Source organism: Diceros bicornis, chromosome 6, assembly GCF_020826845.1.
Source record: "Diceros bicornis minor isolate mBicDic1 chromosome 6, mDicBic1.mat.cur, whole genome shotgun sequence".
Taxonomy (NCBI): Eukaryota; Metazoa; Chordata; class Mammalia; order Perissodactyla; family Rhinocerotidae; genus Diceros; species Diceros bicornis.
The window spans coordinates 74,805,949-74,817,829 of record NC_080745.1 but is presented as its reverse complement, the minus strand read 5'-3'; the positions used below and the strand labels follow the sequence as shown (position 1 = coordinate 74,817,829).

The following is an 11,881-nucleotide window of genomic DNA, read 5'->3' as shown; positions in this document are numbered from 1 at the left end:
GTAACTCCGGCAAGAGGTTAAGAGCACAGACCCTGGAATCAGAAAAAGCTAGATACAATGCATTGCCACCACTCGTTAACCTTGAGTAAATCACTTGCCCTCTGGGACTCAGTTTCTTCACCAGTAAAATGGGAATAATAGTACCAACCTCATAGGTTTTGGGGGAAGATTAAATGTAGCAGAGCCTATCATGGGCTCACCACAGTGTCCAGCACGTAAGAAACACTTGGTAAACAGTAACTCTGTTATTGCTCGCACTTTTTAAAGTGAGTGTTTTATAATGTACACACATTTTTTAATTTAAAAAAAAATATATATAACCCGATGTTCCCAGACTCTCAAAGCTTTTGGAAACTCAGATAACAGGCAGGACCATTTAATTCATATTTATTTCACAGTTGATCTGTAAACTTTTTATTTAAAAAAATCCACTGCCATTAGCAACATGTGCTGACGTTAGTTTTTCTTTAGTGACAGGAGAGTGTGGGCCTTAAAGAGTCTGTCTCAAACACGTAGAAACTCGGATGTAAACAGGAGGTCTCCGCTTCTCCCCTGACTATGTGAGCTCATCAAGGACATGCTCTCAACCAGAAAAGCGGGTAGAGGACACCTCTCTGAGACTTAGGAGCTCCTGGAGCAGGAACTGTACAGTCTGGCAGGCCCATTTGTCTTTGCAAACTGTTTACCTTGGGCAAATTGTATCAGGTTTGCTTCTTCCACACAATTTCCACTCCCCTGTGTCTAAAAACAGCAGCTTAAAGATTTCCCGGAGTCAGCACTTTTGGGGAGGGAAGGGCGCACAGAGATACAAGATAGAAACATACATATTCTTCAAGCGGTGGGCCCAGGAGGGTAGGAGGGAGGGGGCATCGGAAAGAGACGGTTTTAAAGTGAGTTACTGGGGCAAAGTGTGCATCAGAGGATAATGGCTTTATACACGGGGCTGATGCAAGGCGGAAAGGTTCATTTACTTCTGTCTGGTCCAACACTGTAATATTTACATAGGAAAAGGCAATTATGCTGTTAGGCACAGGAAAAAAAAATAGACAAACCTTTTCCCTCAGGAAATCTCAAAGCAAATCCAGGCCCCAGGGACAGTCACCAGTTGCTGGTGACAAGGACACAGAGGGAGGTAATGACGCTAGAAAAGGGCTTGCATTGCAAAGGGGCTTAGCCTGAACCAGACACAACGTGTCTGCCTCCAGGGCATCTCCAACAGCCAGGATTCTGACATCAAAAGCAAAGCGACACTGGGGACCCTCCTGTGTGCACTATCAAAAATAGTGTATATTTACAGTGGGGGATGGGAGGGGGGGCAGGACGGCCCTGAGCGTTTGTTTAAAAATAGAGTTGGTGGGAGGGAGACAGCAATCAGCGGGGCCTGGGTAACCCCCGTCCATTAACCCTTTGTGAGCCGTACGCTCTGGGGTCCAGCGCTTGCTCTGAACTGCTGTCAGAGTTGGACTGGGACGTGAAAATATCTTTAGGAAACAACACTGATTAGGGGCGGCCCAAGAACCTAGAGAGATGGCTCCCAGTCAGAAGCAGCCCTAACAACAGTTGGGGGGCGTGTGGCCCTCCCAGCCAGTACTTTTCCCTGGTAGGGAAGAGCAGATGCCCGGAAGCCGCAGAGCAACCTCCCGGGCCAGGAAACGCAGAGTAGGCAGGACCCTGGTTTCAGAGTACTAGGCCTGCGTAGACGCGCCCCTGGATCCCAGCTGCCTGCGATCTGCACGAGTCTGTTCGCGCGGCGCGGGCTCCGCGCTCACACGATCCGCTTCCTGTCCCCGCGGCAGAGGATCTTCTTGAAGGCGCGGCGGAAGTCGTGGTTGAAGATGGTGTAGATGACCGGGTTCAGCGAGCTGTTGCAGTAGCCGAACCAGAAGAAGAACTTGAAGAGCGTGCGCGGCACGGAGCAGCCGACGGCCGTGAGCGTGTAGGTGAAGAAGAAGGGGAACCAGCACACCACGAACACGCCGATGACCACGGCCAGCACGAACGTGAAGCGCTTCTCGCGGTTCTGCCGCCCGCGCCAGCGCGACGCCTTGGCGCCCCCGCCGCGCTCCTCCCCGGGACCGGCCGCCGGCGCCCCCGGCCCGCGCCGCGGCAGGCTGTCCCCGGGCTTCACCTGGGTCACCCGGGCTTTGCCCTTGGCCCGGGGGCCGCGCTCGGACCTGCGAGGCCCGGGGGGCCGCTCGGCGTGCTCAGACGACGAGCTCTCCTCCAGGTCCAGCGCGTCGGTGTCGCGCGGCCCTGCCGGCGCGGGCTCCCCGGGGGCACCGTTAAGCTGGGCGGGCAGCGGCTCGACCTCGGCGCCCACGGGGCCCATGCCGCGCTCCGGACCCAGGCCGTTGGGCCTGCGCTCGGCGCCCCCCGGCGGCGCGGCGCCCGCATCCGGGCCCCGCCGGCTGGGCGGCACGCGGGTGCGGCGCTTGGCGATCTGGTAGATGCGCACGTAGACCAGGATCATGATGAGGCAGGGCGCGAAGAAGGAGCCGATGCACGACGAGATGACATACCACTTCTGGTCGTTGATCTTGCAGTGCGGCTCGGCCGGCTGCTGGCCGCTGCCGCCGCCCTTCTTCTCGATGGAGATGAGCGGCGGGAAGGAGATGACGGCCGAGATGACCCACACGGTGATGATGATGGCCTTGATGCGGCGTGGCGTGCGCTTCAGGTTGTACTCGATGGCCTGCGTGATGGACCAGTAGCGATCCAGGCTGATGGCGCACAGGTGCACGATGGACGATGTGCAGAAGAGCACATCGAGGGCCAGGTAGATCTCACACCACACCTTGCCAAAGTACCAGTAGCCCATGACCTCGTTGGCCAACGAGAAAGGGATGACGAGCGTGGCCACCAGGATGTCGGCCGAGGCCAGAGACACGAGGAAGAGGTTCTGGGGCGCCTTGAGCGCGCGGCTTGTGAACACGGCGATGATGACGAGCACGTTGCCGAACACGGTGAGCAGCATGAGCAGGCCGGCCAGGCATACCAGCGTCAGCGTCACCTGCAAGGAGTAGGGGGTGGCCCGGGCGCCGCCCCCCGGCGCCTCGGTCCCGTTCCAGCTCGCGTTGCCCGCGTCCGGCTGCAGGGAGCCCATGGGCGCGAAGCTGCCCTCGGCCAGCGGCTGCTCCTGGCGGAACATGAACGCGGGTGCCCGCTGGCCTGGGCCTGCTGCCAGCTGCCTTCCGGCCCAGCGCCGTGGGTCTTCCTCTTCCTCCCGCGCCCCGCTCGCCCCGCCAAGGCTCACATGGGGAGGGGGCCGCAGGAAGGTCGGGCCCGAGCTGGGGGACCGCTAGCGGCCCATGGGCCCGGCTCCAGCGAACCGCGCCCGACCCACGCTTCGGGCGCTCGGGGTGGGCGCCTTCTCGCTCCCAGCTCCTAAATACAGCCAAGTTTTATTTCTGAGCGACGGGAGAGAGTAGATCGAGCAGATGGGGAAAGAGATTTATTCTTCAAGAAGGGAGAACAAAAGTCATCGGTGGCCTGATGACTTGAAAGGATGACGGGATATTAAATATATATATCTCTCTCGACTCTCGAGCCTGAGCGAAAGCAAGAGGTCTTACCGTGTGCGGGGCCCGCCCCCACCCCGGGAGGCAGCCGAGGGGTGCTGATGCGGGCTTGGGGTCCTATGTCTGTCTCCTTACATCCCCGAAGCGATTACCGACTCTCTCGCTTCCCCCAGACGCGGCGGGGCCGGCGGAGCCCGGGCTGGGGCCGGGGTGCGGACTCTGCCACCTCTCAGAGCGCCGCGGGACTTCCAAAGTTGCGTGCCCTGCTGGGGCTGGGGCGCAGCGCGCGGAGCTCGGGGGCGGCGGCGGCGGCGGGGTGAGGGGGGTGGGGGCCGCATGAAGGCGCCCCCGTCCTCAGGAGGGCCGGGCCGGGTGGGCGATCGGCCCTCCAGGAGCCGCGGCCGAAGCAGGGAGTCTCCTGGGCGTCGGCCCGGCGAGCTGCGGGCACTGCGCGCGACCGGACAGCCGGGGTCCGAGGGCAGCGTGAGTTGGGGCAGGAGCGCAGGGCTAGGGGGAGAAGGTGCTGGGGGTGGCCGGGCGGCAGCGCGCCGGCTGCTGGGTGTCTGCACCGAAGCCAGAGCCGCTGCTGCTCCGCCGTGCTCACCGTGAACTGGTTTTATAGCCCCAGGATCAAGCCGGCGTTGCCGAGCAGCGGGCGTCAGCCCCCACGTGGGAAACAGACCCTCCCCCGCCCCTTGCGCCTCCCCTCCACCGGTCTAGCGCCCGCGCCCCGCGCCAGACCCAGGGGAGCGCTGCCCCCTTGGCGCGACGAGCCCTTTGGAGAGGCGGGTACCTTGAGCGAGAGGTTTAAAGAGCGTGCCCGGGGAATGGGGAGCGGTCCCTGCTGGGAATTGGCCGAGCAGCTCCGGGACGGGCCAGCAGAAAGCAGTGGGCACCCGAGAGTGCCCCCATCGAGCTGAGTCCTGGGAGGAAAGGGTGTCGGAAAGCCCTGGCCCGAATCAGGAGAAGCAGCCACCGGTACGGGTCGTATCCGGAACAGCCCCGCCCTGGGCCGGCCCGCCCTCGTCCGCAAGTGCTCCTCGCGGCCGGGGTGAAGTGGGTCGTGGTGAGAGAGGAAGGCACAGGTTTGGATGGAACCCCCTAGGGCGGAATGGGAACCGCCCCCGGGGGAGCGGGCCCGGCCAGATTTCAGAGACCCGCTTAGGGGAGAGGTGGCCTACGTATCGTCCCAGCCACAGAGCTGTCTGCGAGACGCGAGTGGCCCGGGGTCTGGACCGCGCCCCCTTAGACCGCGGTGGGGAGGGGTCCTGGAGGCGGAGGCCGCGCGCAGTGACAGAGCGAGGGCGCACTGACACCTGCTGGCCGCTCCTCGTCACGGCTGGGAAGCCCCGCCGGCGCCGGGTGCCTTCTCCCGCCCCTGTAGTCCTTTGCCTACAGCGCCTTCTCCTATCTCAGGACAAGTTTGGATCCAAGCTCAAGAAAAGAAAATCTAGATTTTTAAATTGCACTTTGTCGTATCGCAGAAATCCTCCTAAAGCATACGCTCTTGTGTGTCTATCTCCGGCGGGAGTGGGGAACCGTCTGATCAAGTCACATTAGGAAGGGCGCCATAGGCATCAGAGTGCAGGACTGGCATCCCACCCTGAACCGGCTCAGGGCAGCCCACCGTGCCCGCAGATCCGAGAGGCCTGGACCGTGCCTCGGTGGCGCCCGGTTCTGGCCTGCTGTGAACCATTGTGTCTTTGTAGCGGAGGAAAGCTGGGCTCCACCCTCACCCACCCCCATTTCAGGTGCACACACCGTCTTTCAGTAGAGGGAGGGTGCTGGCCAAGAGAAGAGAGAATATATTCCGTGTTCTCTGGTAGGAATAGCATGGAGTGGGGTGAACGGCAAGTTTTTGTCTGTGTGCTAGATGTCCTACAATAGATTTTAACAGTTGCTAGAGTACCAGCTTGTATTGTACTATCTGCACTTCTCAGATAAGCAGCAGGCAGTTTAAGGGTAAGGCCCAGGAGGATAGAAACTGTCAGCAGGGGAGAGATTAGACCTGAAGAAAAATTGTCTTATTTAAGGACCCACTAAACCAAAATAGCTTATGTAGTCACCTATGCTGGAAGATCGGAGGACTGAACAGATCGCCTCTCTGCCCAGCAGGGTTCAGGCTCAGGTCTGGCTGGGGGCTAAGGACTAAATTTAGAACCTTGAGCATCATCTTCCACCCTGGCTGATGTCTACAGACCCCATCAGTGATACAGTTATTGATGCTACTGTTCTTGATGTACGTGGACACAAAGTCTATACTTTTCAAAGTACTTCACAGACCTCTCATTTGATTCAGTACCTTTGTCTTCTAATCTTTGCTCCAGTGGGGTGACCTCCTCTTCCAGTCTAAATTCTGAGGAGCCTCTCTAACCCCCTTTTCTGGAGAATCTAAAGAAAGCTGGGAAGGCAGAATTTCCTCTCTCCATTGAGTCCATGATTTTCCATCTTCTACTCAAACCTCAGCTTTGAGTCTCCTGGCAGGTGGCAGAGACATCGCACTACACTCAGTTGGAAATGTGGTTACATTCATTTTTGCACAGCAACCAGGAGCCCCAAACCTCGAGTGTGAATGCTAAGAGAGCCAAAAATCGAAGGCCATGGCAATCTGGGTTCACGGTGTTGTTCACAGAACTTAGGGACTGAGTACTGGGAGACCATCGCTGCCCATCTCCACCCCAGCTGGTAACACACTGCTCTCCTTCCTGTCTCATTTCAGAAACAAAAAGGAAAATGAAAACAGAGGCCACACGGCTTTCCTTTCTTGGAACCTCTGCTGCTAGCCTGTGTATGATGCCTCTCGTCACATTTTCTAAATGCTTTCCAAACAGCCAGTTGGTTTCTTAATTCCCGGGTTTGCAGTCTTTTCCCCTAAAATGAAAACAGGCCTTTCAAGGAGCTAGGATCTCCAAGGTCAACACACAACAATTATTGATAACAATAGCTGGCTTTTGTGAAGGACCTAGTGTGCATCGTGTCCAGGACTATATACAGAACCCCTTTATATGCTGAGCTCTTCATCTCGTCACAAGTACCTTATCACCAAAGGCTCTGCCTCCTTCGTTTGATACACAGGGTCAGTATCTCCAAGCTTCGAAAAGCTACGTGGACACCGTTATTTTTTGCTGGAAGATTTAGTGCTGTGCTAGCTGAGTGCAACACGTTGAGCAGAGAGGCATCCCTGAGGACAATAGTTTTTAACCGGGTCTGTATATCAGCACTGCCTGGGGAGGTAAAATATGCTCACCACTGCTCCACCAGGGCAATTAGGATTCATCAAGTTCACGGTGGGATGCAGCATGTGTATTTTAACAAAGCTCCTTGTGAGATTCTAACATGCACACTCTGCTCAAGACTCACTGCCTTAAGCAATAAATCTCAGTGGTGGGCAGGAGTGATGAGCAAGTGCCTTGTTAGGGGCAGGGAGGGGGTGTCCACATGACCTGGGAACTTTTATCAAACCAACCTGAGCTACAAAGAATGGGCACCAGATTGAAAATCACTGCCCTGGTGGGCCAGCAGGACACCAGGAGGGTGTCACAGCCCTCCAGGGATCTGGGGCAGAACAAACGGTTGAGAGCCACTGTAAATATGGAGGTTGGCTTTCATGGCCTGAGGAGGAATCACTCTGAGCACACAAATAGGGGTCCATTATTATTTCTACTATTAATAAAAATAAATACTATTTATTAGCACTGACTCCATGCCAGGCACAATGCTGAGCAGTTTATGTACTATATAGTATTTTATATAATTCCCCAAAAAACCTTCCTTTACAGATGGGGGAAACAAGGCTCAGAGAGGCTAAGCAGATTACCCAGCTAATAGGTTAGCAGGGTCAGATCTGGACCCCATGTTTCCTGATGATAAGCCCGACGAGCTTCCTAACACCCTTTCTGTGGATATCTGTGCTCCACCGCACTGACCAAGGGGAACCTGCGAGAGGTTCATCAGAAATGAGTGCGTTGACGAGTTGGCAGATGCTCCTGTAACCCCGTCCTCCCGGTCCATTCGTGGCTACTAGAGCAGGCAGTATAGGGCAAGGCGTGCTCCTTCATTCCACGTCTGTATCGGAGGAGGCGTCAGGCTCACTCTGCACAACACTGAATACCTCTCAATGACCAGCCTGATGGGGAGCAAGTGCTGCGCCACATGGTTGTGCAACCCCGGAATTTCTGGCCTCCTCTTGGTAAAAGCAACCACTCCCTCTCATGGGTGCCTGTACTTGTTTCTACCGTAGCTTGGGTGAACCTTTATTGCAGTAGCTGACCTGTTCATTTGTATGATGGTCTAATAAGAGGAAAGGACTGTCCTGTTCATCTTTGTATTCCCAGAGCATACCTAAAACAGTCTTTTTAAAAATCAAATTTCTGGAACCTACCCCTTGGAGACTCAACAGGACTGGGATAAGACCTGGGCATTTACTTGTATTTTTAACAAATATCTGAAGAATCAAATAAATAGCAAAATGTAAGATGCACTGGCATAGATATTTGATAAATGTGTGTGTGATGAATGAATGAAAGAGTCAGTGAATGAATGGATACAACTTATGATTAAGCTACCCAAGAGCTAAGTGGCCCAGAAGAAGGTGGCTAAGATGGCTAGCATTTCATTCCAAAATTAGGATTTAGTTGAGGGATATAGGTATAGGATTCTTTCATTTTTGTTCCCTATCTTATCTGTCTGTATTTTTTTTCCTAAAACAAACATGTAAGTAGTGGGAGATGCTCTATTTATAACTATCAGCTAGGCAATTTACCAATAAATGAAAACTGTTTAAGGTAAATAATCCGTTTATCCTGGAATTACATCTGTCATTAAAGTGTCAGGCAACACCCAAATGCACCTTGGCTTCCCCATCTTACTTGGCGGTGACTTCATCTAAAAGGAGTGGGGAACTAGGTAGGAGGTGACATTCATAGCTTACTTTTTTTTTTTGAGGACTTAACTAGGAAAATACTACATGCCTTAATAGCTTGGACTCCTAGCTGTGCTATAACCCTCAGAAACAGAAGTTCAGACACGCCCACACACAGGCCACACGCTCACACACAGACCATACTTAAACACACATTCTTACCCATCTAAACATGAGGAGCAGGTGGGAACACAGCGTTCCCACTGCCGCCCATGCCATACGCACAGCTGGAACCAAATGCTGCTGTAAACTACAAACATATGTCAAGTCGCTGTATTGCTGACATGGGGGGGGCAGTCACTAGAAAAAAATCTATTGCTTCCTCTGAGCTATTTAATTCCTCCACTTGCTTGTACCCGTGCGGAGCCCTTTGGAATCACATTGTTATTGAAGGCGAATATAAGCCAAAAGAAAGCATCAACTCCAAGAGTGTTGTGAGGAGCTGCCTTATTTACCACCTTCCATTTTTCTCATCACTGACAGCCAGATCAATCCCGCTATACTCACAAAAACACATGAGAAGTCCGGCCACTGCCTTCATCTCTTTTTCTGCAGTGCTAGCCCATCCTGCCCCAGTCTGGAAAATTAAGCCAGGTGTTTTCTGCCTTGGCAAGGTCCTCTAACAAAGACCAAAAGGAGAAGAGTCTGTGCCAGGATCAACTCTACATTCAGGATGCCAAGAAAGGTGGGGCTCCCATCTGGCTCTTGGCTGCTGCCCAACCCTGCAGGACTTGTTTGTGTTCCCATTACAGTGTGTCTGTTGAGGGCTGTGAACATACACCTTACCATCACCTCCTGCAGTCTTCCAGGTCAGTCCTCACAAATAAGTGCCCTTTCCCCCCAAACCCAGGTGAATTGTCTGGCCTGCTTTGTCCAGAAGCATAAGAAAAGAAACCTTGAATCAGTTATGGCAAGTGATGGCTATTTGTTCTCAGGCATAACAGGCAAGGTACAGCCACTGGCCCTTGGGTATAAAGGAGATATTTGTCACCAACATTAACAACTCATAAACTAACATTCCATTAATATAATTAGGTAAGGCGAATCACACCGTTCACGTTTACTGAAGAAACCATGGAGACACGGTACCTGAAGCATAACACACACATACACTATTTAAAAGGTGGTCTGGCCACCACTGCTTCCTGGAAATTATTTCTTTTTTCCATTCTCCCTAGTTAATGAGACAAGCAAAGCACAAGCTCTTTCTTCCTAAAGGGACCCCTGCCTGCCAGGTCCTGGGAGGCATTAGAGTGAAGTCATTAGGAATTTGGTCTTTGGAGTAAGATAAACCTGGGTTCCGGTCCTGCTCCTATCACTTCATAACTGTATTAACTTACTTAACTTTCTGGACCTCTGTGTCCTCATTTGGAAATGAGAAAAATAGTTGTACCCAGCTCATGCATACTCTTAAGTGAAGATTAAATGGGCAAAAACATGGAAAATACATATCACAAGGTTTGGTATTTAATAGGTGCTCAATAGACATCAGGTATGTGTGTTTGTTTATTTGGCAATACTTTCTCCTTCTTTAATCTGACTCTTCCTCAGACAGATGCAAATAGATCCTAAGATCTTCCCAACTTAAAGGTTGATAGTTAATTAATAAATTAGTATGAGAAATAAGAATCCACAACAAAATGAAAGTGGAAAAATATGACTTTAATGGGTTTTAACAAGTATTTATAACTTTGTTTTGTGGACAGCAAGGGAGGGGTGGAAGTCTATGGTTTTGAGCTGTTTATAATATGTAAGGAAGATACACTTACATTACTTAAGTTACTTACACTATTAGGTACCAAAGAAGAGGCACAAACATCAATGAACTTCAGAGGACCAAGAAAATTGGGCTTAATAAGGAAAGCCTACCAACAGGGTCATTAAGTACTAAAATTTGTGACTGATGGAAACTGGGAATTGCCTTCTTTGGAGAGATAAAAGCAGGATCGATGGCCATCTGTTGATTCTGAGTCAGATGTGGACCAGACTGGAGGTGGAGAAGGAACCTAGAGACAGAGAAGAGAGTCACAGAATCTTAAAGCTGATGGAACTTGAGATAAATAGAGTGAATAGGGTAAGGCTGTTTCATAGTGCTTTCTTTGGCACTAGAAAGCCCAACTTAGACCAGCTAAAGTAGAATAGAAAACGGATTGATTCTGTAAGTAAAATTCAGTTCAAGGCAGGGGCAGAGTTGGCTTTGGGCAAGGTTGATGCAGTGGCTCAACGTTCTCACTAAGAACCTGATTTCTTTCTGTCTCTCTCTCTTTACCAGTGGAGAAAAGAAGGAGGATTAAGCAAATGCACAAAGAGTAGCAAATGCAAGGAACCAGGTAGTCCTCCAAAATGCATATGAGAAAGAAGCTGCCTTGGTTTTTGCCAGCATCCAATTTCCAGATTTCATTGCTATGAGGCTGATCTTGTTTTTGTTCTTGGATTTCATGCGATTCCAAAGCCCACAGAACTACTTTCCCATTTTACTTCAGTCTATTTGAGTTGGTTTCTATTCTGTGCAACCAGAAGACTTGACCAGAATGAACGCTAGAACTTTAATTTAACAGAAATATTTATTGTTCATCTTCAATGAACCAGTCTTGGTGCTGGACATCAATGCTAATAATCATCAACAAGACATCATTTCCAAGTTCGCTGACTGGGGATTCTCTGGGAAGACTCTTTTCCATTACCTTACATATATTCAAAAGATTTAAAAGCACCAAGTATCTCCAGTGATCATGGCACTCCAAGTTCAAGCATTGAAGCATCCGTTTGTCCAATCATGTAGAAAAGAAAGATAAAATAGAGAAATTTAAAAAGACATACCCACTCCCAGCATTAGACAAGAAGGAATAAGCCTGTACAGCCTCTCTTTCCCACTGATTACAACTAAAACATCTGGACAAAATACAAGAAGCAACTACTTAAAAAGTAAACAGTAGCAGACAGATTTGGAAGGGAAAACAAAAATTGAGGAAGAAACCCACATGGGAATGAGTTTCCTGTTTATTGTTTGTTCATCTTTTATCTCCCAACTTTGACCTAGCCTAAGGGAGGCTTCCTTCATGGAATGGAGGAGCAGGTATGAATAACTAAGATGGAGAAAGAAACTCCATCTTTCTGTCCAGACAACTGGGAAGATGGTCCACTGTGAGCTAGACAATGTGCACAGAATCTCTGGAAATTTTTTTCCATTTTCTTTCTCATTTTTACTCTCCTATCCCTGACACTAGAGTGGCTCCAATTCTGGAAATGTGTGGCAGCAGCATAGGCAGCTAAAACTTTGAGAAAAAACTGTTTTTTCTGGCAGCAGGAATAGGGAAAGGAAGACCCTGAGCTCTGAAGAGTGGGCCGGGGGGCACGGAGGTAAACCCTATTCTACTTTTCTTGTTCTTTTCTCTCACCACTTTGTGGCGAGGATGGACTCAGACATGCAGAGCTGGGTGGC

The 11,881-nt window shown here is 51.4% G+C and overlaps 1 protein-coding gene across 1 annotated transcript; it reads right to left on the bottom strand.

The window, feature by feature from the left end:
- Positions 1-371: 371 nt before the first annotated feature.
- Positions 372-4,106, bottom strand: ADRA2A (adrenoceptor alpha 2A). Its single transcript, XM_058543980.1, has one exon. The coding sequence runs from the start codon at positions 3,146-3,148 to the stop codon at positions 1,766-1,768; it is 1,383 nt and encodes a 460-aa protein (XP_058399963.1). The 5' UTR covers positions 3,149-4,106; the 3' UTR covers positions 372-1,765.
- Positions 4,107-11,881: the final 7,775 nt, after the last annotated feature.

Bases quoted from the DNA above. Each gene is read 5' to 3' on its own strand.
- ADRA2A (XM_058543980.1), bottom strand. From the start codon at position 3,148: ATGTTCCGCCAGGAGCAGCCGCTGGCCGAGGGCAGCTTCGCGCCCATG.